Source organism: Lichtheimia ornata (genome assembly GCF_029851405.1).
Source record: "Lichtheimia ornata isolate CBS 291.66 chromosome Unknown scaffold00031, whole genome shotgun sequence".
Classification (NCBI taxonomy): domain Eukaryota; kingdom Fungi; phylum Mucoromycota; class Mucoromycetes; order Mucorales; family Lichtheimiaceae; genus Lichtheimia; species Lichtheimia ornata.
In genome coordinates this window covers 102,036-126,959 of record NW_026695351.1, presented here as the reverse complement: position 1 = coordinate 126,959, position 24,924 = coordinate 102,036, and the positions used below count along the sequence as shown (strand labels likewise).

Genomic DNA, 24,924 nt, shown 5'->3' with positions numbered 1-24,924 from the left:
AATATGTCCATTACGTTAATAGGATATCGGATTTGACATGTTGTGCTAAAGAGTCGAGCTCATCCACATTTCTAGTAAAAAAAGAAAATGGTATATAAGCGAACAACAGCATATGCATAAACAAGATCCATGCTTACTTTTGTTTCCATTCACGTAATCGAATCAATGCTTGGTGTATGTATGCAATCGACGAGCTTTGCTTTGTGATAATCTCGCTTTCATCGGATGTCTTAACATGGGTAACACCGTATTTCGCATCGTGCATGTCGTATCCTACATTCGTAAATGCAATGGCCTGAAAGCGTACATTAGCATCATCTCCCTCCTTTGGGTATTTGCCCTCTTACCTGGCCTTCGATATTTGATAGTGGTCGGATAGGTATGCGTAGTTTGATTTGAACAAGTGCCTTGCTTTGGTCTGTCACCAATAACTTTTGATGATAGACAATACGATCTCCAGGTTGCGAATAACGTTCCACGGAGATGACGGCTAAAGGTGACATGTCAACAATCAATCCCACGTTCCAAAATTAGAAAAACTTACATAGCACAATGACAGCAATATCAACATCAGAGCTTGGATCGATATCGACAAGAGAATTACACGATGTGATGCAACGTGGTACATAAGCAGTGTTTGCTGTCTCATCCAAAGTACAAGTGATAGGCTCCCATCGTGTTCGTCTGGTACTTTTGAGATAAACATCGCATCCTCTCCTCTTTTTGGGCTGATACGGCGTGAGGAATAAGACACGATAACGATGACCTTCGCAAATATCCATATACAGCACTTCATTCGCATCCAACAATAAAAGCGTGGCAAGCGTCGATTGCTTTGTTGCATCATCATCACCACCACCAGAGGAGCGAGTATAGTCACAGACCAAAAGCTTAAAGTATCCGCTCACATTACGTTCTTCAGTAGGCGTTGTCTTGGATGGTGTGGCTCCTTGTAGCAGGCCGTCATGTTGTCCCAAATGCTGTGATAATAAAGCTCGTGGATGTTCTTTGAACGATGGCATGTATTCACCCAAATGTGCATCGGCCATGTATTTGTGTCTCATTTCCTCTTCCTCACGAGCATTACGGATCACCACCGTTCCATCTTTGAAAAGTTCCCGGTACATCATTGGGTATTTGCGACACACGATGATATCAAGAGCTGTAACAGCACCTCCATATTCATGCAACGTGCCCAAAGATCGAAATCGTAGTCGTTGCTTTTGATATCCAAGCTTTGCATCCCACCGAGCTATTTGACAGCTATTGCTCGAGATCATCAACGTCGTCATTCCGGTAGATGATGGTACTTGTTGAGGATTAGCAAGCTTATTGGGGAGAGAAAAAACGTGTTAGTCGTCATCAAGGGGTAAAATTATGCAAGCTTTTACCTGTGCACCACATATAGAAAGCTTGTAACCAACAGCTAATCGTCCACAAGATATTGCATGCTCCATCCTGGGGTCAGCTACAGCAGGGATTTGATACCAGCCATCCGTCAATGTCAATTGGTATTTTCGGGAACCTGTTATTTGGTTATTAGCTCTCTCTCCCTCTCTTCCATCATGAGATCAATTGAAATGACATACCTTCTGTTGTGACCTTAGAGATAGATGCCACTGCCAATATCATTTGTCTCCCAGGTGAATCATCTTGCTCCAAAATTCGTTTCAAAGCAGAACGCTGACCAAGATTGATCTCTCTTTCATATCTAAGATGAATGTCAATATCAACAAGAAGGAAACAAGGCTATTACCACCAACCCCCCCCCCCCACTTACCGATACAAAAGCTGCTCCATGACTTTTTTGGGCGTCCACCATGATTTGAAGTGTTGGGGATATGAGCATACCATTGAAGCAATCTTCCATACGATCCAGCCATAATGATTTTCCACCCATACATTCGGCAACAATCTCTCCAAAGCACCCGCTTTAATCATCTCTGCACGTGCTTCCATTGTTCCCCATAACCCAAACTTGTAGTCCTTGGCAGTGGTAGCAGAGATATCAATGACGTCTTGTGGACTATGATCACCACGTTAATTGATATTCATAGATGCTATCGGCTCCACTTACATATCCATCTCTTTCAACTCCTCCACGTTGTAGCGTTGAGGTAAACCAAGATCTCCAAGTGATTGACGTACACCAACAGCTAAATAGAAAAAGATTAAACCACACGATCCAAAAAGTAACGTCCATTCAAATTACCTTTTAATGAAAACACGGATGGCCCTTTTCCACGAATGGCCGATGATGATTGATTATTGACAGCTGCCTTGGTATATTCCAATTTGTCTTTGATGATAGGTGATTTGAAAGGTCGTACCTTGCCGGGTTCAATGTTGGGTTGTCTACGTCGTCGCACAGGAAGAGATTTTGGTGATTCATTGGTGATGGTGGGTACAGGCGATCGTGGTGGTGGTGATGATGATGATGGTGCATTAGCACGGGTGATGGCATTGATGGCAGGTGCTGCATATCTTGGTTTCCGCAATGGTGGTGATGATGGTGATGAATTGACAGCATTGGCATTGGTATCATTATAACTCATCTTGGACAAAGGACTTCCACTCGAATTGCTGCTATTGCTACTGCTTCCATGTTGTGATGATACACTATCGCGCATGGGACTTTGGGATTGTGTAAGATCACGAGTCGTTTCGGATGCATTGAAGAGTGCTACTGCTTGTCGCTTCGCTTCAGCTGATACGGTAATCCCAGCTCTCCCACTGCCCATCTTGAAACCGCCAAATTCAGACAAGATGCTCTCGTATTTGAATTCAGGAGATGGCTCTTGGTCCTCATCCAACGCTCGCTTTTCACCTTGTTCAGGCGTTCTATCATGTGCAATAGCTGGAGTTGTTGTTGCTGTTGTCGAGTTGACAGCTGACGTGGATGGTGGTGGTGGTGATGGTGATGGTTGTTCAATAGGATCCTTTGTAGATTTGATGTGCTTGGATGATGATGGTGGTGATGTTGTATCATTCTGTAACGACTTCGCCGTATCATGAAATAAAGCGATAGCCTTGTTGCGTGCTTCACTATTGATATTCAAATTCTTTTTGCTGCCTGCTGTCATGAAACCACCGAATCGACCGAGATTGTATTCAACTTGTGCATTGTCTTGATAATGATCGGGATTCTTTGTCGTCTCAGGGGTGGTGTCTTTCCCATGTTGTTCTTTGTTGGTGGGTGATTGTATAAGCTCTTGGCTGTTGAGATCTTGAAGCAATTCAGAAAAATCAACGTCAAAGTCCATCCACATGTAGTCATCTTCATCATTGTTGGTATCTTTGGAAGGATCATGTGGTTTGCTGGGTATAGGTGTGCATTGTGCATCATCCTTTGTCGTTGTTGTCCGGGTATCATAGGAATGAGCCGATGTGCCTACACACACGTACACAATCAATTAGTATCTACAATGGCTTCTTGCATGTTGGATAATAATAAACATACATGACGCTTTCGATTCTTTGTCGGACACTTTGATGCGTTTTTCAGCCATGTTGAAGGTATTATCGACTTTATGATTGGTGGAAAGCTCGCGTAATGGGGTGGATGATCGGTTGGAAGTGGTTGTGGTGGTTGACTGCGGAAGAGGATCGCGATACACTTGAAATCCATTCTCTTTGATCAAGGATGATGTTTTTGATTGAAGCGAAGTCTCCTTGAGTGATGCACGTAATGGCGAGTGAACCTATCCATGTTTCATAAGACATCCATGCACCATACACGTTGAGTCGTTATCCTTACTAATGAGTGTCGTTGACGTGCCAGATCAGCCGCCTGTTCAGCGAGCGCGACGTTGTTGTAGAGTTGTTCTTCGAATGACGGCGATAGGTCACCCCACAGATCGTCGTCACCCGATTGCGACATTAAATAGGTGAGCACAAAAGAATATGAGAGAAGAAGGGTTGTCGAGTGAAGGAGGAGGGAACCCGTTTGAAGATTGCTCAAGTCACACAGAGCAATGTAAAGGGCCGCTGTGTGCGATGTTCTGTGACACTGGTCCTCTTTCTGAAAAACTCTTGTAATGGCAACGAGCAGGCCATCGTGGCGTACTTCTCTCCTTGGGATACTGGGGTTCATTGACCTTCCTGTCAAAGTCAACTGCTGGTATTGCAATCAAGACACATGTCTCGTCCCTGGAAGTCGACAAACAGAACGCTATTGGCATTGCAACATTTGTGAAAACACCAACATTCGAGACGAGGTACGTAGAAGATCTCTCTCTCTTTATTGCTTACTTGTATACTAAACGAGTATCACGTCATGGATAATAGCATGGTGAAATAGTCGATAGCGTACCCGTCATGTTTGATGCTTCCTTGAACCGGCCAAGTAAGCGATCCAGACGACAACCCTATATTACATGCGATACTCAATCCACCGCCCTCTCGAAACAGTTACACCCGTTCAGACATCGACTCGTTCCACTTCTACTCCATCATCATCAAGAATGCTATGTGAAAACTGCCAAAGGAACCAATCCCTTATATACCAAATCATGAGTGACTATATTCGTGATGAAAATGTAAGTGCATGGATGGATAAAGAGTATCGTGTCCCAATGCTTATATGGGGCCATTGGACAGGATCCCGAGTACAACTTTTATGTTCGTACAGCAGACGATTATCAACGATCCTTGCATGAAAAATATCCATTGTGTGATGATTGTCAGGCCAAGGTGGATGGCATTGTCGCCGAACAAAAGGCAATCTTGCAACAACGACGCTTCAATGAAAAGTTGACTCGCAGCATGACAACAAAAGCACCACGAAAGCCATCCTTCTACGAGTACATTTCAAGAGGTTCATTGTGGGTCTTTATCCATGTTCTTTTTCTTTTCATCTGTGCAGCAGGTAAAGTAGAATCATGCGATGGGATATGCGTATGATAAAATGATCTGATTTTCTTTTTCCAACAACCCATAGCCTACCGATTTCCTCCTACACGACCCGAGCCCACCAATGTATACTCTGATCTGGCAACTCGATGGCACAACATCATAGCAGCAACCGTAGCAATGACAGCGCATTGGAAAAGTCGATATTCATGGGATTCAGCCATCGTCGCTATGGTGCATGATAGTATCAGCCATGTCACCAATGCATTGACAACAATGGTACAATGGCTGTTTCGATTGACGATATGCTTTTGCTACAACGACATTGACAATATTGGATGCAGCTGGAATCTATCCGACATCTCTATGCTGGTGGTCCTGTTCTTTACGTTGTCGTTCCTATGGATGGATTGGCACTATCGGGCATCCAAGACTTTCTTTGAGCCTTTTCGTATCAAGCGATGGTCGTTATACAAGGTACCATATCATTGGTGGATGTTTAGTGTGGGTGTGTACATGTGGCTAAATGGGCTATCATCATTAGCTTGCACAACGTGTACTCTATGTCTGGCGTTTGGGTTTTCTAGGCGTGCTCGCTTATGCGGATGATCGGTGGTTACACATGACAGCCTATGTGACCCTTATTGCATATCCATTGGTAAGAGAAAGGGAAAAGTTGGCATGGCAACGTATTCAATGGGAATGTTATTTAGATCCTGGTCACATCCATGTTTGTCGTCAAGGTTGCATCAAGCAGATGGCCATTGAAGCGAGTGGGCAGCCGAGGGACGTTGCATACTTTGAAAAAGACATACTCGGATCTTCACAACTTTGCAGCTGATCGAGTCACCAAGATTGGCAAAGAGTCTTTGGAGGCAGCTAGATACACGCCACCTTATAACAGCCAAGAAAGCTTTGACAACGACAATGAAGAGGATGATGAAGTGGTCGCTGCCGTCAAACGTGCCATTGATTCCAAGCGCGAGAAATACAACCTGAGAGCACGATCCTCGACAACTCAAAAGCCTACCAGCGACTCGTATGATGACAATGATGTGGAAGGCCTAGCAGCTGGCATCTTTAAGATGGATTTCAACAAAGCCTAAGACAACATCATTCACCTCTCAACCCCACCACCACCACCACCACCACCACCAACACCCATCTCAAATCCATTTCTCGCCATGTATTTATACATCCTATTACCGATCACCTTACTTTTATACACTCACACGCACGCACAATCATCTGCATTTCATTTTATAATCCATCAACTATACTAATAAATCACCACACGCACTCATTTTTCATCCCCTTCAATATTGAAAGCAATATGCAAATATACATTGATTCAATTATTACATGATATCAGCGGTGGCATTATCCGTCCCATCGGGGTTTTAGCAAATCATCGTGCAAATAGCAAAGGGGTGTGGTCTTTGTAGTTGTATGACGTGGTTGTCATGAATGCTGTCAATTGATGGCTTGTGTGTGTGTGTGTGTGTAATTATCATCACCTAGTAGTCATAGCGTGTTGAATGTTCTAGCATGATTTCATAAAGTCAGCGTAGTAGAATGACGTAGGAGGATGATTAGGTTGCACGCATTTATCAGGTATAGCACACATTTTCAGACACAAAGCTCTGTCGTACTGTATCGGCTAATTTACGGAAGAAGTATAAGCTTGTAATCAAATTATGACGATATTTGAGCGGAGGGAGAACAATGGCTCACCAGTTACACAATCAATTGCGGGTTTGGGAACCAATCGGCTGATCTCAGCCTCAACAAGACACGTGTAATGGCTCAAGTGGTACAAGGACGCGAAAACCAATGAGACCCGAAAGCACTAAGATTTGGTGGCCTGAGCTGATGACTGTGCTACAAAAGCATTGCCATGAAAGGTGGGTGGTAAATATAAAGCGTATGTGTGTGTGTATCAATGTGTGGCGGGATATACGCTGTGACCCAAAATGACGTTTCTTTCTTGGCAAGCTTGTCCGTCAGAGAGAGAGGAGAGGAGGAAAAAGGAGAAAAAGCGATTTTCCGTGGATGGATAATGTTTCATCAAGGCTGCAGCACCCACTTTTAGAGTTTCCGCTGCATTAAAAAAGTGCTCCCTTTTCACCCCCTCTCTCCTTTTAATGAATAAAGTGAATGATCTGGGCGGCGCAAAAAGTCCCTCCATTTAATGCACAGGATATTTATTCAGGCACAACACCTCCAAACATACTATGCTATGCCTTTTGCTCTCAAGAGCCCTAATTATGGGTCAATGTGATGTCCGATTATTTCCTTGTGACACGTACACACGGTGATGTACCAGTTATTCAGTAACAATAGAAGCTTGCTTTATTGTTTCGGCTCGCATCCTTCTTGGGGAGTGAGCGAGAGAGAGAACAAGATGATACATCTAATTTTGCTCTCCAGCAGGGTGATGTGCATGTATGTCGAGACCAATATGGTCACCCATTTCCTCTTTGGGTAACGATGCGCAAATTAGTTCAACGCATGCATTATTATGCAAGCATGGATCGTTCCGGCAAACAAGCCTGTCAAAGGATCACGGTCGTTTGTTCCAATTCCATGAAATCCAAGTTTACGTGCATGCATCTATAGAAGCTACCTTAAATAAGCTATTTAGTGCGATAAATGGATCGCGGGAAAATGGCAATATCCAATCATCACACCTTTCCTTTGTTGCTGCTGCTGCTGCTGCAATTTGTTCTTTGAGAGTTTTCCCTCTACACAAAAGGAGATGCAGTATAGATGTGATCTTCTTTTTCATCTCATGCATTGTAATGGATACATGTATACATCATACGATCATCATCATCATCACAAGCACTCGTAAAATGCAATAGAAGAGGAGAAGCCATCACGAGTTTGTTGGGTGGGTGTAAATGAGTGTAGAAATGCAATCGTTTCCAAGTCTTGGGGAGCTGGTGGATTTTGAAACCCAAGAAACTTGGCACCAAAAGATGAAAAGCTAAAGCTCAAACATAATAGGAATTGACTGCAGCCGATGATCGGAAGACTCTTTTTCTCTCTCTCTCGAAGATTCCTTCCAAACGCTACTTGTCATGCTTTGTAAGCTGACTTGCAAATCGTTCTCTTCTAGGCACACCCATATAAAGGAAGTACTTTAATCATCGAAGGAAGACAGCACGTTCTTGGTGACCATTTTATTACCTGCTATATAAACCTCACCCAGCAATTGACGTAAGGCTCCTCTTTCCTTTCTCTTTACCTTTACTACTATCACTCACGCTTGGTTATTCTAAGCAGTGTTCCCAGCCCGTTCCTTCAGCTCTCCCTTTATCACATATCCATACGCATCATATATACTTGTCAGCCGCCTTTTGTATCTTCACCAGGCTGTCGACAATATATTTTACGGCTTCCTTAGTTACCGCTCTCAACGACAAACGAAAAACGAAAAATCGCATACACTCGACGACGCATACTGGACCCTGTAGCCAGGCTGACACGCACTTCTCCAATCCCTCCACCCCCTTAAAACAGCAGTTCTACTCCCCTTGCCGACCGTCAATAATAGCGTACACAAAATTACATACACCAACATGATGACCGATTTTAATCCTGCTCCTGTGCTCTTACGAGATGCCGCTTCAACTGTTGTAGCAGATGACCCAATGATGTTTGATAAGGTAAGCGTACACAACGTGGCTCAAATAGAAAAAAAAGGCGGGCCCCGATTGTAGCACAAGAGGCACGGTCCTCTCTTCCTCTCTCTCTCATTCACACATACACCATTATCACACACACACACACACACCTATCTTTTCCTCCCTCTTTTTTTCCCATCACCTGCCTCCCCCATTTGCCGCCGCCCAACCGCATGATTATTTTTGGAAACTCATTGTCCTCTTTTCTATCGATCGTGTCATGTTCCTATCGATTAGCATCCCTGCTACATTTCAGATGAAGATTGCAGCGACACAATGGAAGTGCCTCAAAACTTGAATCCTGAACAAGTGCGTTACGAGTTCCCTCCAAAGTCACGACTCCAAGAATTGGCGCAATACTATGACAATGATGATTGTTCCTTTTTCGATGAATCTTCATTTACGACAACGTCGACGTCAACAGCTGCCTACAACACGAGTATCACGGAGCAACAGGATTATTACGATGATGATGAAGAGGAGACTTTGATGCGTTTGAATGCCGCTCGTCGTTCCGCAGATTATGCAAGTGATCATCTGGATCGGTTTTTTCATTCGGTGTCATCAGCATGGCAACAAGATGATGTGATGATGACGATGATGGATGATGATGATGATGAACAACATCGCGCATCCTCCATGTCACCTTTGCATTTACCACAACAACAACAACATCGACCACGAGAAGAATCGTGTGATTCCACAGATACCGTTAAACAATGCCGAGCTGCGCGCGATCATCTTAGCAAAGGCATTGCCCCATCTGCACTTCTCGGCTGTGTACAAGAAGAAGGTAATATTTCTATATCTTTTTTATTGTTGTACAGCAACAACTTATATTCATGTGATGATGATGATATAGGTTATCGCAGCACACGGGCCAATTCGGATGATCTTGAGCTCCCGGTTTTCCGCAGCGAATCCGCCCTACGTCACTCAAGTAGTCGCACAGCAAGCTTGTTGCATAGCGACAATGAAAGCACAGCAAGCAGTGCCGTTGTTGTCATGCGCATCCGTAGAAAGCCAAAATCGCCTCTTCTCGCAGCAAGAATGGTTCCCTCGCAAGATGATGATCGTATGACATGGTCTGATAGCAGCGATGAAGGCTATGTGGATGAAGAAAAGCCCATGGATTCTGCCTCTTTGTTTTTGCCACTTTCGGATCATGAGCAACATCAACTGCAAGACAATGAGATGCTTCGAGTCACCGCTGCCATTAAGATTCAAGCCGTGTGGCGTGGGTATCATTTCCGTCAACAAATGAAAAAGCACACGACGACAACGAGCAGGGGTCTCAAGCCCACACAACGTTTGATGATGGATATTGTAAAGCTATGTGGAGGTGTCCATAAACGCCAAATGACTCGTATGCGTCAACGCCTTGATACACTTGAAATGCATCTTGAAGAAGAAACAGCCATGCGTATTGCATTTGAGAAGGCCATGGAAGATATGACTGTTATGATTGATGAGCAACACAAGGCATTGTACGACCGCATTGAACAAGAGGCGAGCATGCGGCAATATTACGAACGCAAGATGGATGATACTTTGGGTCGTATCAAGCCGTTGGAAAGACAATTGAGACAAGAAGCGCGTGATCGTACCGAGCTTGAATCCATGATGACTTGTGTTCTCGAACAAATGCAAGACATGAAACGTGAAGCCAAGGCTGAATCGGATGCACGTAGGCGTTTGCAAGCTGAGTTGGATGCAGCTCGTGATGAAATTGCTCGTCTCAAGCGACCCAATTCTACTACTGCTCCTATGGCTGATAGACCACGCTCATCCATGATGATTTCTACTCAACAACAACAACAACAACGTCAAGGACTGCTGCGCGCGGGAGATACGAGAAGCGTGTCAGCCATGGCAAACAAAAAGTCTATGACTACAACAACTTTACGTCGACCCACTACTGCGTCGACTTTGAGCACCAAGAAAACAACTACAACAACAACAACTTTAGGAACGCCACAACGAGGGAGCAGCCGAATGGAAATGAAAAAGTCGATTATCCCATCGACTCCATCACTCCTATCTCGAAAGAGATAAACAACAATCCGTTTTTATTTTTCTCCTCCATATTCCCTTTTTTCACATACATCTCCTCTCTCTATCTCTCTCCTACATTCTTCCCTTACTTTCGATCGTCTATCCAACCAACCACCAACCAACCAACCAACTAACCCCCCTTTTTTATATTATATACCTTCTTCTCACGACTACTCCCCCTTTTCCCTTTTCAAATCTTCTTGTTTTCTGTTTGAAAAGTGTCTATGTTACTATTAGCGCCCTTTTTCTTTATATCTCTTCTATGGACTTTCTTCTATTGAAACTACCATTTTCTCCTCGTTAGTAATTAAAGGATTACTATGTTTTTCTCTCCTAACATAAATGTACATATTGCCCATGATGATGAAATGTGATGACAAATGACTTGCGTACTAGTAAGCTTATGCAAGAAGAAGATCTCAAAGTATAAATCGCTTAATGCAGCTCATCAAAGGCTGATGGAAGCACCTTGGATCAAAGTTTTTATGCATACTTAAGCATTGATGTTGATCTTCGTTCTTCAATTGCCACTTTAACATGACCACATGGATAACAACGTGTAAGCGACATCAGCAAACAGCTCCATTTTATTTTAGAGTAACAGTGAAGGGATGGTGCTGTCAAGGAGCGGGGATTGACTTTTGATCCCGACAGCGAAATGTAAACTGACCACACTTTTTCTTTCTCTTTCTCCACGACTGCACTCTATACATACACGACCACAGTTATGCTACGAATACGCCCTACGATCGTCACTCGTTCAACGACTTCTTCAAGTGGCCAATGTCATTATTCAATCATGTCACGTGCCAAACAGCGTGCTGGCTTATCCACCAAGGGCGATCGAAGCTCTGATCAGACCGGCATTCCTCGTAACTTGATCAAGCCAAAGGCCAATGCTCAGCTACCGCCTTCTCGTCGTCGCCAAGTTATCCATCCTGAAACGCCATTGAATGAGAGTAGTAGCGGTCGTGGTAGTAGTACCAACAAGGAATGGACGACAAGGGGATTAGCCAAAAAGTCAGCATTGGGTGAAGCTATGGCCATGGCATCCAGCAAAAAGAGTATACCTTTGGGAGCACCCAAGGTGACCACAGCAACGACTCGATCACCTCCGTTTCCAATCAATCCTAGGCAACCAGCTGGTATGTTAACTATTGTTGTACACGATGAAAAAACACAATGCTGATGATGATGGATCTCTTAGGTCTGGCTGAACGACTTGTCAAGGTGCACAAAGATATTCAACAACCACCGAATCCACACTTGCTACGTGTAGCCGTGATGGGTGCTGCCAATGCTGGAAAGTCAACGCTTGTGAATGGTATTGTGGGTGAGGATGTAAGTCTTTGTGAATGGAATATGGATTTGGACACCTCTTAACAAGCACCATCCTATTAGATATCAGTGGTTTCACACAAGGCACATACCACTCGTGAACGTATATTGGGTGTGTTAACAGATGGCGATCATCAATTGGTATGGAATGGAAAACAAGGTCAAAAAGAAAACAAGGTTTTATTGATGATGTTTGGAATCGATCAAAGGTGTTTCTGGATACGCCCGGTGTAGTGCCTGACAATCGACATGCAAGAATGAATCGCACATTGGTTACATCATCCTGGCGATCTTTAGATGAAGCGGATCATGGTAAGAAGTGGGAGGAGGCAGGTAGCAAGATGCGGATGAAATGCTTATGGATGACATATGGGACTAGTTATTCTTTTGGTGGATGGATCATGGGCATTGTCAACGGAGAAGCAAAAGGCTGATGAATTGATCCTGGCACGATTACGGGAACTCACGCTGCCTACAACATTGGTGATCAACAAGGTAACGTCCTTTATCTACTTATAGAACCTGTGAGTCGCTGACACACACAATGAATGAATGATAGATGGACAAACTTGATGAGGTTGCGGATGAAGAACGTCTTGAAGCCATTGTTGCCAAATACAAGGACGCTTGCCCTTCCATTGACAATATCATTTATACCTCTGCGTTGCATGGTGATGGATTGGAATCGGTCAAGGTATGGTATCAAGAGGGAAAATGGGATGAGCAAACGTTGATCCTCCTTTTGTATATAGAACGACCTCTTTGTTCGAGCCAAACCAAAGCCATGGTTATATCCCAAAGACTTCAAGAACGACATGCCAGATTTGAAACGAGCTGAAGAGCTTATTCGAGTGGAATTCTTTAAGCGACTGCATCAGTATATACCTTACATGTTGAAACAGGTACGTATCCCCATCATGGAAATCATTGAATTTGATGTGTGGTGAGGCTTAAGTATGTATATAGGAAAACGTGGGATGGACGGAATTACCCGATGGAAGTTTACGCATTGATCAGCATGTGTATGTGGAACGAGAGAGTCAACTCAAGATTGTTGTGGGTGCGAATGGGGCAGTGATTGATCGTGTTATTGCCGATGCACGTGTTCAAATAGCTAAAGCACTCAAACGCCCTGTACATTTATACATTCAAGTCAAGACCAAGAAAAAATAAAGTGTATTATTACTGTAGAGAATTATGCAAAAGACTTTTGAGCTAGCACTGTATCAATTTCACGCATGCCTTGGATAAAAGCGGCCTTGTTGAGCATACCACAACCTTTGGGATCACATTGTTGCCATATCCGAGCTAATACATCATCCGGCACTTTGCTCCTTTTCCAAATCACTCTTGCTGTTTCTCCATCGACAATCCCATCATCATTAATAGCATTGAATAATTCTTCGTATCGATAGGTGCTTTGAACAGGTCGTGATGGAGGTGGAGGTGGCGGTGTCTTTTTCTCCATGATGGATGACGGTGGCGGTGGCGGTTGACGTTGTGCAACAGGAATAGCATTGGTCCGTGCGGGTAGTAAAGGTGGTGTGTTGGTGGTGGCAGTAGTAGAAGGTGGTTTCCATCCATTCGATTTGGAACGTGCACGATTGGTAGTGTTCTCTGATTGTTCAAATTGCTCACGTCTAGCAGCAACAGGTCGTACAGGGAGTGCTGGTGTTGGTGTTGTTGCTTGTGTTGGTGGCGGTGGTGGTTTACGAATGACTTCTGGCTTGCTCTGAACAGGCACCTCTGGTTTGATAGCATGTTGTTTGGCTGAAAAAGAGGGTTTTGGTTGAAGGGGTGGTGGATTGGATACACTACGACCCTTAGCACGTGGTGATGTTGGTGAAGAAGATGTGTCCTGAGATAGCTGTGGAGGCTTTGGATGTGGTGCCGGTGGTGTTTGTTTCTTTTCTATAATAGCTGCATTGATTGTTGGTGAAGGTGTATTGGTTTTTGATACGGATGGCGTTGTGGATGTAGATCTAGAAGAACGTGGCCGGCGGCTAGCTGTAGACGTAGGTCGTGATGGTAACTTGGGTGCAGGATTCGTAGCTGTAGGTAAATCTGCCAACTTGGATGATTGTTGTTTTCCTCTTGTTGGTGAAGTCACAGGAGTCGGCTTATGCGATGATGCTGGTGATGGAGAAGAAGAAGAGGAGGGAGCAACAAAAAATGGCTTTGTATCAGACATGATAGGTTTGGAACCAACAGCAGCAGCAGCAGCCATCTTGGAAGGTGTAGGTAATACTGGCTTAGTACCAAAAGGTGCTGATTTGGTTGTAATCATGGATGATGGTTGACGTTGTCGAAGAAGTGAAGGCGTAACAACCTGGTATCCATCGTCATCTTCCACTACATCATTATCAAAGATCACCTTTTCCATCCGCTGTTCTCTGTTTGATGTACCATTATTCATCTTTCCAGGTCGATTCACCATGGTGCTGCTAGCAGTTGATTTTGTAGCGTATGGCTTTGGTCGAATGATGGGCATCGCGTTGCTATTGTTACGTGGTCGCGTTGTATCCGAAGTATCATTATGTTGTGCTGCTGATGTAGAAAAGGATCGTACACGTGATGCTACGGAAGAAGATGGTGATGATATACTGGTCTTTCGCAATTGAGCAGGCTTTGGTGCAGTAGCTGGTTTGTGATCCTTATCCTCTGTCAATGTCAAAGGTACAACAGAAGTACCTGCTGCTGGCTTGGATGTTGGTTTGAGTGTTGCTGGTTTTTGTTGTTGCATCATAGCCTTTTCAAAGGCATCAGCTGCTTTTAATGCCTTATCATTGTTATTGTTGTTGTTGAATGATGAAGTTGGTGGTGGTGGGGGTGTTGTGCTGGTTGCTGTCATGGTAGCAGACATGGGTGGATAAAGAGGACGTGTTGCTGATGAAGAAGACAAGGGTGGTGCTGGGGTTGATTGATGATGATGATGATGATGATCAATCGTATCATCATCGCGTGTAGAAATAACCGACCATGTCGAAGATAACGTCGAGTTGGGAGGTGAAACGCTTGCACTGAACTGGTTATCCATAGTAGCAGTGTTGTTGTTGTTGCTGCTAGCACCTAGCGTCGAACGTGGAATCGCTTTGGAGGTTGCAGACTCGGTAATGAACTTGACATAGTTGTAGGGAAACAGACCTCGAGTATTCGTGGCTTCTAATCGTCCTTCATACCAGCCATCCTCATTGGACTTTTTCACATCGGTCAAAATATCGCCTTCTTTGAACGAGAGCTCCTCATCGTCGTCAGCTGTACAGTTGTAGATGGCAATGGCCTTCATTTTGACTTGTCCTCGGAATAAAAAAGAGCAGCTGCTGCTGTGTGTGTGTGCGAACGGAGAATACCAGTGAAGGAAAGAGAGGGAAAAGCTTAAATGGGTACACAAAGGCACATTCACACCCATCACTTTGCCAATTGATAAAATGGATCATCATCACTGCGTGTACTTCAGTGTTGGATGTAGTCATATGAAACATGAATGATAGATAACGTTTGGTAGTAAGGGACAACAAAAGAGGTCTTCTTCATCGATGCAATACTATTGGTGCCCTATGAGAGATAATCATCATTAACGGCGTTGAGTAAAGAAAAAGGCTATTCCTTGTGTATACTTGAGACACGCCAACATGGCACTGAACAACCCCCCTGGATCACCCAACCCAATTATCACAAGACAAAATGCTCAGACCATATTCACTTTTGTGGGTGCGTGGTGGTGGGGGTCAATGTCGTCATACTAAGAAGGTGATTAATCATTCGCTTGTTCCACTACAGTACATACACAGCATCGATGTCAAGTGAATGAAAATGATTTATGCAGAGCATTCCATTCGTTTACACAGTGCAGCACAATGCAATAATCCCTTTAATGTTTTGTGTTTTTCGCCTCACTAAGAATGGACATCTTTGTCTTGAATGCGTTTGATTGTGTAAAAGAATGTTTGTTACACACATGGCAACCACCAGGAACGGGATCAGTTACACATTTTGGATGTGATTTCAATCATGAGTCAAAGACAACAATCATTTACATCATTGTCGCTAATTCTATTATGTACATAGAAAGCTTGTCAAAGAAAGGAGCGATAGGGTTATTGGGGGGGGGAGAGGTGATGTTGAATAATAAAGAGCAGAACGTGAAGGCTAACAAGCGTTTTAGTGCTGTTTTTCATTTCCCTGCTGCTGCAGAAGCTTCATTAGCGCCAAAAAGAAAACAGGATGAACGGAAATGATGCCGATGGGCACGCCATTGTCTCAAGTATTCCCGAGGATCTATTGAAACACAAAAGTGCCGAAGGTGCCAATGCTGCATGTACGCGCAGCTTACTAGCCGTATAACGACTAAATCAAATGGATAAATCAAGACAGCAACGAAAAACTTTTTCCCTTCCTATACCCAATTGTCTCCTTTTTTCCAAAGACGCATAGATTTATTGCTTTGGGGGATATCAGGGAGGGAACACGCTCTCTCTCTCACTTTCTCTCATAAGCTGCCATTCTCGGTAAGGATACCGGGCCAAAGTGTATTGTAAGCGATAACAAACATACACATACATGCGCCACGATGACCAACGAAGGAAACTTGGTTTGGTCATTTTGGGGGTTGGGGGTGAATGAGGTGTGGGTGACAGAATAAACCCATTGATATAAAAGCAAACGTCTCGTGGTGATGACCACCACCTTCACACGCTATCTATCTCTACCCTTTTTTTCTTTCTCTCTTACTACTACTCTCTATCATGTTGACCATACGATCCATGCTTGTATTATCTGCAGCCTATCTTGCTGGTTCATGCGTACTTGCACTACCAGTGTTTGACGCCGAATTAGCAGCAAGTCCCTTTGTACACGACTCGAGACTCAACTATTATCAAAAGCGAGCGTTTGAAGAAGGTCCTAGGAATCCACTCGAAATGAACAAGCTTTTGGGTATGGCGGATATCAATGATTATCCGATGTGAACAACCATTATTTATCTATCTGCATGATGTACAAACCCACCATCCATCCATCCATTTCCCCTCCTCCTTGTCGATACATACATTCATTCATTCTCTATCGCTTTTTTGTGTACAAATCTCAAATTCCCTTTTACATGCTGCGCTTGCGCATGCTATTCCTCTCTTCCCTCACCAACCCCCTCCCCTTGTGTACAAATTTTCATACATGCATCGATTGCATCAATGGGAGCAAGAAACATTCCCATGAAATAAAGTATATGCAAAGCTTGAGAAACAGCAGGAGCATGTGGGCAATACAAAAGAGGGAGATCTTATTTTGGTGTCACAGCGCTTCTTCATCTTTCTTTCATCTTTATTCATCATGGATTCAGCTATCGATGTAGACAACCTAAACTTCGACTATGGTGGTCCGGCCATTCTGAAAGATATGAATTTGAAACTTGAACGAGGCTCACGTTGCTTGTTGGTGGGCGCCAATGGTGCTGGCAAAACAACCTTGTTACGTATCTTAGCAGGCAAGCGCAAAGTACCCGGCAATGTCCATGTCTTTGGCAAGAATGCATTCCTCGACGCACCCTCTGTAAGTACACAATTGACAACAACGTCCATGGCGTCGTCAACGATGTGCTTATTAACAAGCTGCTGATTAGGGAGTGACCTACTTGGGGACTGAATGGGCCAATAACCCCATTGTCAAGAGCGATCTCACGGTCGAGTATCTTCTTATGAGCATGGGTAGTCATCGTTGGCCCGAGCGGACAGCCAAGTTGTTGCAAGTGCTTGATGTGGATATCCATTGGCGTATGCACCAGCGATCGGATGGCCAACGTCGTCGTGTACAATTGGTGATGGGTCTTTTACAGCCTTGGGATCTCTTATTGCTTGATGAAGTTACAGTCGATTTGGATGTTCTTGTTCGTGCCGAGTTTTTGAATTATTTACGCGAAGAGACTGAGCAACGTGGTGCAACCATTGTAAGTAGGGAAAGGGAAAAGGACGCGTGTTTGCATAAATGAAACATTGAGACTCATCATCATGCATATCAATAATTATTAGCTTTATGCTACCCATATCTTTGATGGTAAGGAATACCGAAAATTGAGAGACGTTATCCATCGATAGATAACAAGGGATGCTCTATAGGATTGGCACAATGGCCTACTCAAGTGGCTCATGTTGCCGATGGTACCCTTCTTAGCATGAATGACATGGAAAATTGCCAAGAATTGGAGGATATCAAGCAATACCATCGAGACAATAACATTTTGGATTCACCCCTGATGGCTCTTTGTTACAAATGGCTACGTGAAGATCATGCTCGACTCAAGGCCAAGCCTGTTGATCCATCCACTGGTCAGCCACATACGAAATGGGACGATCTCAGTGAGGACATGAAGCTACATGGCGACAAGTATTACAATTACTGGAAATAGCCATCATCAGCATCATCATGATCCCGTTACTATCATTATTGTTGTTTCAACCACCACACACACACTACTACCTACACCAATTTTCATTATCATCATCATCATCATGTGTATATATAGACTTTTCAACAAGTCCGTAAGGATATAAAATAAATGCAGCTTTGCGTTTGTGTGTATGTATATGTGATAGCAAACGAATTGGGTAAAAGTGGAAACGAATGTGGATATGTGGACAAGATGCATTTGATGAATAAAGTAAAGAAAGACACGAACGCAAATACTCTCCCACCACTCTTTTTGATATACTCTCTCTATCGAAATTAGAATGTGGTGCCTTCAGCAGGTTGGGGTAACTTTCTACCAACAGTAGCCATCTCCCTAACAAAGAAAATGTTCATTATCCCATTCCATAATGAAAACAGATGGCTCATTTTACCTTCTAAGTTCGACCAAAAGAGTTTCAAGAGTGTAGTTACGTCTCCAGTGGGCAAGGCAAGGCAAACGGGAAGGTTCCACCTAGTCATTTCATTAATCTATATACTGGGTATCCATTGCATGTTCATACCTTTCCAGTTTGGGTGTTGACGCTTGGGAGGTTGATGCGCGAAACAAAGTGGACTTCAGGAGGAAGATCGGGATACTTGTCACCACACATGATTTTAAGGCTGTAGATGCGATTCTCGTGAACAGACTATATACACAAAAGAAATAAAGCATGTCAATGCATCATGGTTGGGTAGGGAAGGAAAATTGGGAGTAAACCGGTGGTGGTCAAGGAAACGGGAGGAAAGGGGATGATGTAGTCACCCAAGGTACGCACACACACACACACACGCACCCACACCCATACAAAGGGTACTTACGTGAGGAGGACCCAAGATAGTAGCATGCCAGTTGTGCATAAGCAAGTCGTCATCGGCCAAACCGTAGCTGCAAGTACCGTCTCCAATACCCTTTTCGCCCTTTTCGAGCTCTTCAAGTAGGCGGAAATTGCGAGGGACTACATCGTGTCAACACACACACATACATACACATTAACGACTGGGTTGTCAACTTTAGGTGCCGTGAAAACACCCATCAAGCATGCCATGCCATTGAGAATGCAAGACCATTGCAAGAAAAGAGTGTCCATTGAAGCATTGTCAAGGTCACCTACCTTCAGCCATGATCGAGTTGAGTTGGTTGGTCGTTACCGTTGTCCTCGCTGGATACAGCCCCAGTTGTCCATTCTTACCCGAAGCTTAACTCGCCTCCTCGTGACTGGCTAATGTCTCTCATTACGATATCAGATCAGAGATAGTGATGATGATGATGATGATGATGGATGATGCATCATCATATGATGAAGCTTAATGTCACTCTTTTTTTTTGTCTCGCATCAATGATATTCTTGTGTGTTCCAAAGCATAATAAAATGTTCGTTATCCACTCATTGTTAGGTACAATGGTTCCCCTGATGGTATCCATGATACGACGATGATTGAATGTACCCACCAGATTCCCGAGTTTATATATAAGACAAAAAAGAAAATGATATGTACTATACAGGAGGGATATGTATATATACAATATATATAGAGAGAGAGCAGCTATTCGAATGTTGTTGCATCCAGCATATCTTGGTCGCTTGTTGGATCCACCTTGCTTGTTGTATGGGGAGATAGAGCGATCCACGAATCTTGATTGAGCATTGCCGCTGAAGATGAGGATGAGGATGGTGTAGGTTGACGTGCTGGTGGGTAATGATGTTGCCTTATTTTTGCATGATGATGATGATGGTGTTGATGATGATGATACACTTGTCGCTGCTGCCTATTACTATTGCGGGATGATGATGGCCATGAAGCTGTGGGTGTGGGTGTGGGTGCAGCAGCAGCAGCAGCAGCAGCAGCAGCTGTAGGCGCTTGAGCAAAACGAGCCGATTCAATAAAATACCACATGTTGTTGTTATCATCATTAGCGAGCGTGCTGGATTGTTGTTGCTGTTGTTGTTCAGTGTTGGTAGCTGTGACGGTTGGGGATGTGGAAGCCGTTGATGAAAGGAACGAATCCATCATAGCTGCCGCAGCCGCTGCCGTATTGCTTGTATGACCACCTCCACCTCCCATATGCAATGTCTCCATCATTGATCCATGAAATGGCTCCGTTTCCTTTTGTTGTCCTGCCCAGCTTTTACGTACCGTTTGGACTCGTTTCTTGGGATTCGGTTTTGGAAGCAATGGTGTACTATTATTGGTTGTTGTTGTTGATACTGTGGCAGCTGCCGGTGGACCCATAGAAAACATGGCAGGGCTACTATTGCTGCTGCTCATTCCATTGGCTACTACTGTGGATGATGAAGGTGCCATACTACCTCCTCCACCCGCTGCTGCTGCCGCTGCTGCTGCTGCTGCCACTGTCAACGCAGGCTCAGGCGTGGGTGGTGGTTCACTCATGTCCATTAGTTGAAAGTAATCATTCGTATACATGTTAAAGGCCACTTGATCAGGATACTCGGTCATGTTGGTGCCACTACTGCTGCCATATGAAAAGCGTCGTGGCGTGGTAGGTGAAATAGCTACTGCCGCAGCAGCAGCAGCAGCAGCAGTTCCTCCTCGAAGATAATTCATTGGCATCATTGATTCATAAGATGATGTGCTGTGACCACGTATCCGCTTTGTTTGGTATTGTTGTTGCATATGCTGTTGTTGGTGTTGCAAGGGATGCTGTCGTTTTTGTCCCGAGAAATTGTGGTGATGATGATGGTGCAAAGTAGTTGGCATCGCTTGCTGTTGCATGGTTACTTGTTTGCTAGTGTTACCAAAGTACATGGATGAAACTGGTAAAGGCGGTGCCGGAGGTGCTGCAGCATAAACACCAAAGACGTCCATGGATGATGACAATGTACTCGTAACACCTGTGGTATTATAGTGAAGATCGCGTTTATGTGATAACTTTTCAAGCTGCTCACGGTCGATATCATTGCGTCGTGACATTACATGCACCATCCCACGTGAAGTCATTGAATCACTGTAAAATGCCTGATCCTCTATTAATGCTGCCGAGTGATCGAGATCAGCTGTTGTTGTTGCTGGCCATAGTTGCTCGTTATGCCGTGGTGGTGCTCTCATCATCATCCTCTGTTGTTGTTGTACTGAAGCAGTGCTTAACATAGGTGTTGTAACATCCATTGAACATCCACTATCAGCAACATGTTGATGACCCATCTCTGTTTTTGTCGTGGTGGTGGTGGCTATGTCATTCGTTGTAGCATGAATTCCACCCAATGGACGAGTAATCACGTTGGCGACATCGATCTGCGAGCAAATAGGATGCAACAATCGTTGTAGCTTGCGTAGAGGTGTCATTGTCAGGCTCTCCTCCTTTGTCGCTGATGTGGCAAATTCCATATCCTCATCCCGATTTCCAATAACCTTTGTATCACTAGCGTCTTGCATATCAGCTGTTGGAGAAGGTCGCCGTAATTTCAGGCACAACACACTCATGGATGCTGCAAGGAATATGGGGTATAACACAGCATGTGCAATCGGTTCACGAGATGCCGTTCGTGCATTCTCATCAGGTGACGTGGTTGGATATTCAACAGTAAGGTTATCAACGATATGTACAATCTCTGCTGCTGCCGCGTCGCATAAATCAAGCATGTAATTGCTGCTTTCATTGGCTGGTGGATCATCATCCTGATTCATCATCGTCTTTTGTTGGTGTATGAAGAATTGCAATGATTGTGGTATCTGACAAAAATAAAGTTGAATGGCGAGCGTATGATGGTATAAAGCGAGAATCGATGTTGGACTTGTGGTTGGTAATATCTGCTGCTGCTGCTGTGGCTCCTCATCCAGTGATTCGTTGCCTGGCAACGAGGTTGGTGGTTGCTGTTGCTGCGACCAACACGCAAGATGATTGATTCGTTGCTATGATACATATAATCGTTGGTACAATTCTTTTCCCCACATCTCCTCATTCATATACCTTGATATCCTGAAGCGTCATATTTGTGCTTGATACTCGCTTTAAAAAGTCCGTATACGCTTGAGTGGCATAGATAGCCCATGACTGGTTTCCTGGATTACAATCAACAGCCTTGTTTTCAATGGGTGGGTCGCTGCTGCTCCCGATTCCAGTTAAGCTTTCGATGATCCAGTCGTCTCGATGCAAATAAAACGATAACCAGGTCTGCCATGCATCAAGCACGCTGAGCAATCTCTTGACTCGTTTGCATTCGTCCACATCCAATTCAGCATCATGCATCATGTTGTTGTTCGATGATGTCAATGAACATCGTGCTGCATATCCAATCCCCAGTCGCAATGTCATATAAGCCGCCTCCTCATCAATGGCCGTACACGCGTAATGGGTGAGCAATACTGATACACGCGTCAATTGCAATAACCATTCACGATCCAATTCTCTTGATGTTGACATAAAAGTATCTCGTAAAAAGCGTCGTTGGGCTTCCTGGAAACATAGATTTGCACAATCCTCCAAACGTTGAGCGATATCTTGGTATGAAGTGGCGAGTGATTGAAAGGCTGCATAAAACACGAGACTCAGGATAGCGCATAGGATCATGGTGTTGGGAGAATCCTCGTCTTGAATAGCTTGTACCTGCATCAGGAATCCAGATGTGAGGCTATGGTTCAATTCACCAAAATCAAACAGGGATCCATACAGGAGATTGTGTTTTGCAAACAGCGCTAATGCTTCGTGTGTCACGGCATCACTAGTCTCAATCGTATTCAATCGCATCCATTCACGAAAATGTCGAGTAAATGATGTCCATATTTGAAAGGGTTGAGATGTCAGATTGAAGAAATCAAGCATAAGAGGGGGGAGTGAAGTGGCGAAAAGATAGCTGCGTGTGATAGCATTGGTGCGTGGATGTTGTCGCATTGATTCATACATTGCGTTGGTAAATGATATCCGTTTCAAATGCTTTCTGATATATTGCTCGTCCAAATGCTGCTTTTTTGATATGGGAGATGTTGACGGTATAGGTGATGATGGATGATGATGATGATGATAGCATTGCTTCGTATCGGCATGATTGATACCATGCTTAGATTCTGCTACTGCTGCTCCACCTGCTCCACTAGAATCGCTATTTGAAACGTCGTCTTCGTGCTTAACCTTTCGTGCAGTGGGTGTACGCCGATTGGTTTGTTCGTCGTATACACATGGGCTATCATGTTGATCGCAGCGTGCACATGGCTTCTCTAATATGGAATGCCGATTAGCGAATGCAAGAACAAGGAACACAACAAGACGTACTGCCGTCGCACCGCATTTTCTTTTGTCGGCATAGTTGACAGGCTCGAGATACTTTTTGTCGTTTGAATGGGAACTCTTCCACTGAGAATGAATGCCATTTGTACTTTGAAGATGCCATGGGCAAGTTGTATAAAAGAAAAGGACAAAAAGAAAAACGTGACAAAGATGGGCTTGAGAAGGGCGGTTTTGTTTGCATCCAAAGATGGGGGACACACACACACACACGCACTACACACACCTTTCCTTTGAGAATATACACACGCCTCATCGTCATTATTGTTACGCAACATGCTTATCATGGTCTTGTTTGAATCGATTTATATATAAATGAATACGATGGGTTATTGGCATCACCATGTCAAGTTTGACAGATACTGTTCCAGGATTGTATTCTCTTGTTCCTCTCGTAATATTCCCATCTTCCTTCCGCCTTCCGATTCCGCGTGTATGTGTTACATGAATTCTCTCTCGTGGGTGTGTTTTGCTTTGCCCAAAAGCATCATAGACGTTCTACCCGCCAAAATATATATGTTTACTCTACATGGTTCATCTTGGCGTTTTGGACTGCGCATAGAGTGTGACACTGATCGTTGCCAGATGCAACATGTCAGGGGTTACATTGACAGTGACAAAGTTGAAACCATCATCCCAACACATTCCACACACACACGACCCAACGCTATAATACAATATCACCATCTTTATCCCTCAAATGATATTACACCTGATCACCCTTGGTCTTTTTGGTAGAGGAAATGATGTGATAGATCTCATGAAGTTATACTTGGTGGTGGCACAATAACGCGGCCGTATTCATGATTAATGACACCTATAACACCCCTCCTCATCAGTTTCCCTTTTATCACCCATGTTGCATGGTTACAGCATCAAATGATATAATGTAACAGCCGATAAAATGTCATTGCTATCCTTGTTGTGCACATGATTCGGGTCGGATACCGGGACCTACATCATCATCATCATTAGCGTACAGTAGTAATCACGATAGCACGTTTGTAAGAGAGGCAATGTGCTACGAAGTCATTTTAGACTCAATGTTACGGCAACTCGGGTCTTGTTTAGCTCCCTGCTGTTGAATGTATGTACATGCAGATTATTGAGCATCATGTGATGAGCCCTTTTATGCACCACAACCAACACCATCATCTCCTTCCTGCTCGTCTTCTTCATCCCTTTACATACTAATTCCTCCCAACGTGTGCACCATTGGGTGTATATTATATACCCCTACGCCCTTGACCCGAATACTTTGTGATGATAATAATGAGCAACATGCCCTTGCTGGTGTACCCTAATGGTGAC

At 44.0% G+C, this 24,924-nt stretch overlaps 9 protein-coding genes across 9 annotated transcripts; 5 read left to right on the top strand and 4 right to left on the bottom strand.

Annotated features, from left to right (window-relative positions):
- Positions 1-10: 10 nt before the first annotated feature.
- On the bottom strand, positions 11-3,880 carry O0I10_006774 (uncharacterized protein; the record flags this gene model as incomplete). Its single annotated transcript, XM_058486799.1, has 11 exons — positions 11-71; positions 138-295; positions 348-490; positions 545-1,328; positions 1,392-1,525; positions 1,590-1,711; positions 1,781-2,026; positions 2,078-2,156; positions 2,213-3,391; positions 3,461-3,701; positions 3,758-3,880. The coding sequence occupies 11 exons, from the start codon at positions 3,878-3,880 to the stop codon at positions 11-13; spliced, it is 3,270 nt and encodes a 1,089-aa protein (XP_058342385.1).
- Positions 3,881-4,037: 157 nt separating this feature from the next.
- Positions 4,038-5,957, top strand: O0I10_006773 (uncharacterized protein; the record flags this gene model as incomplete). Its single annotated transcript, XM_058486798.1, has 7 exons — positions 4,038-4,217; positions 4,288-4,345; positions 4,411-4,538; positions 4,600-4,867; positions 4,940-5,328; positions 5,396-5,509; positions 5,565-5,957. 7 exons carry the CDS (start codon positions 4,038-4,040, stop codon positions 5,955-5,957), a joined length of 1,530 nt encoding a protein of 509 aa, XP_058342384.1.
- Positions 5,958-8,435: 2,478 nt separating this feature from the next.
- Positions 8,436-10,595, top strand: O0I10_006772 (uncharacterized protein; the record flags this gene model as incomplete). The annotated part of the gene is made up of 3 exons (XM_058486797.1): positions 8,436-8,522; positions 8,778-9,333; positions 9,403-10,595. 3 exons carry the CDS (start codon positions 8,436-8,438, stop codon positions 10,593-10,595), a joined length of 1,836 nt encoding a protein of 611 aa, XP_058342383.1.
- Positions 10,596-11,322: 727 nt separating this feature from the next.
- On the top strand, positions 11,323-13,106 carry O0I10_006771 (GTP-binding protein Era; the record flags this gene model as incomplete). The annotated part of the gene is made up of 8 exons (XM_058486796.1): positions 11,323-11,740; positions 11,803-11,936; positions 11,997-12,074; positions 12,143-12,245; positions 12,313-12,428; positions 12,493-12,627; positions 12,686-12,835; positions 12,900-13,106. 8 exons carry the CDS (start codon positions 11,323-11,325, stop codon positions 13,104-13,106), a joined length of 1,341 nt encoding a protein of 446 aa, XP_058342382.1.
- Positions 13,107-13,128: 22 nt separating this feature from the next.
- Positions 13,129-15,219, bottom strand: O0I10_006770 (uncharacterized protein; the record flags this gene model as incomplete). The annotated part of the gene is made up of 1 exon (XM_058486795.1): positions 13,129-15,219. The coding sequence occupies one exon, from the start codon at positions 15,217-15,219 to the stop codon at positions 13,129-13,131; it is 2,091 nt and encodes a 696-aa protein (XP_058342381.1).
- Positions 15,220-16,678: 1,459 nt separating this feature from the next.
- On the top strand, positions 16,679-16,900 carry O0I10_006769 (uncharacterized protein; the record flags this gene model as incomplete). The annotated part of the gene is made up of 1 exon (XM_058486794.1): positions 16,679-16,900. The coding sequence occupies one exon, from the start codon at positions 16,679-16,681 to the stop codon at positions 16,898-16,900; it is 222 nt and encodes a 73-aa protein (XP_058342380.1).
- A 361-nt stretch (positions 16,901-17,261) lies between these two features.
- O0I10_006768 (uncharacterized protein) lies at positions 17,262-18,333 on the top strand (the record flags this gene model as incomplete). The annotated part of the gene is made up of 4 exons (XM_058486793.1): positions 17,262-17,480; positions 17,551-17,874; positions 17,957-17,981; positions 18,044-18,333. The coding sequence occupies 4 exons, from the start codon at positions 17,262-17,264 to the stop codon at positions 18,331-18,333; spliced, it is 858 nt and encodes a 285-aa protein (XP_058342379.1).
- Positions 18,334-18,650: 317 nt separating this feature from the next.
- O0I10_006767 (uncharacterized protein) lies at positions 18,651-19,496 on the bottom strand (the record flags this gene model as incomplete). Its single annotated transcript, XM_058486792.1, has 5 exons — positions 18,651-18,708; positions 18,767-18,846; positions 18,896-19,021; positions 19,194-19,330; positions 19,487-19,496. The coding sequence occupies 5 exons, from the start codon at positions 19,494-19,496 to the stop codon at positions 18,651-18,653; spliced, it is 411 nt and encodes a 136-aa protein (XP_058342378.1).
- A 423-nt stretch (positions 19,497-19,919) lies between these two features.
- Positions 19,920-23,719, bottom strand: O0I10_006766 (uncharacterized protein; the record flags this gene model as incomplete). The annotated part of the gene is made up of 3 exons (XM_058486791.1): positions 19,920-22,244; positions 22,303-23,546; positions 23,602-23,719. 3 exons carry the CDS (start codon positions 23,717-23,719, stop codon positions 19,920-19,922), a joined length of 3,687 nt encoding a protein of 1,228 aa, XP_058342377.1.
- Positions 23,720-24,924: the final 1,205 nt, after the last annotated feature.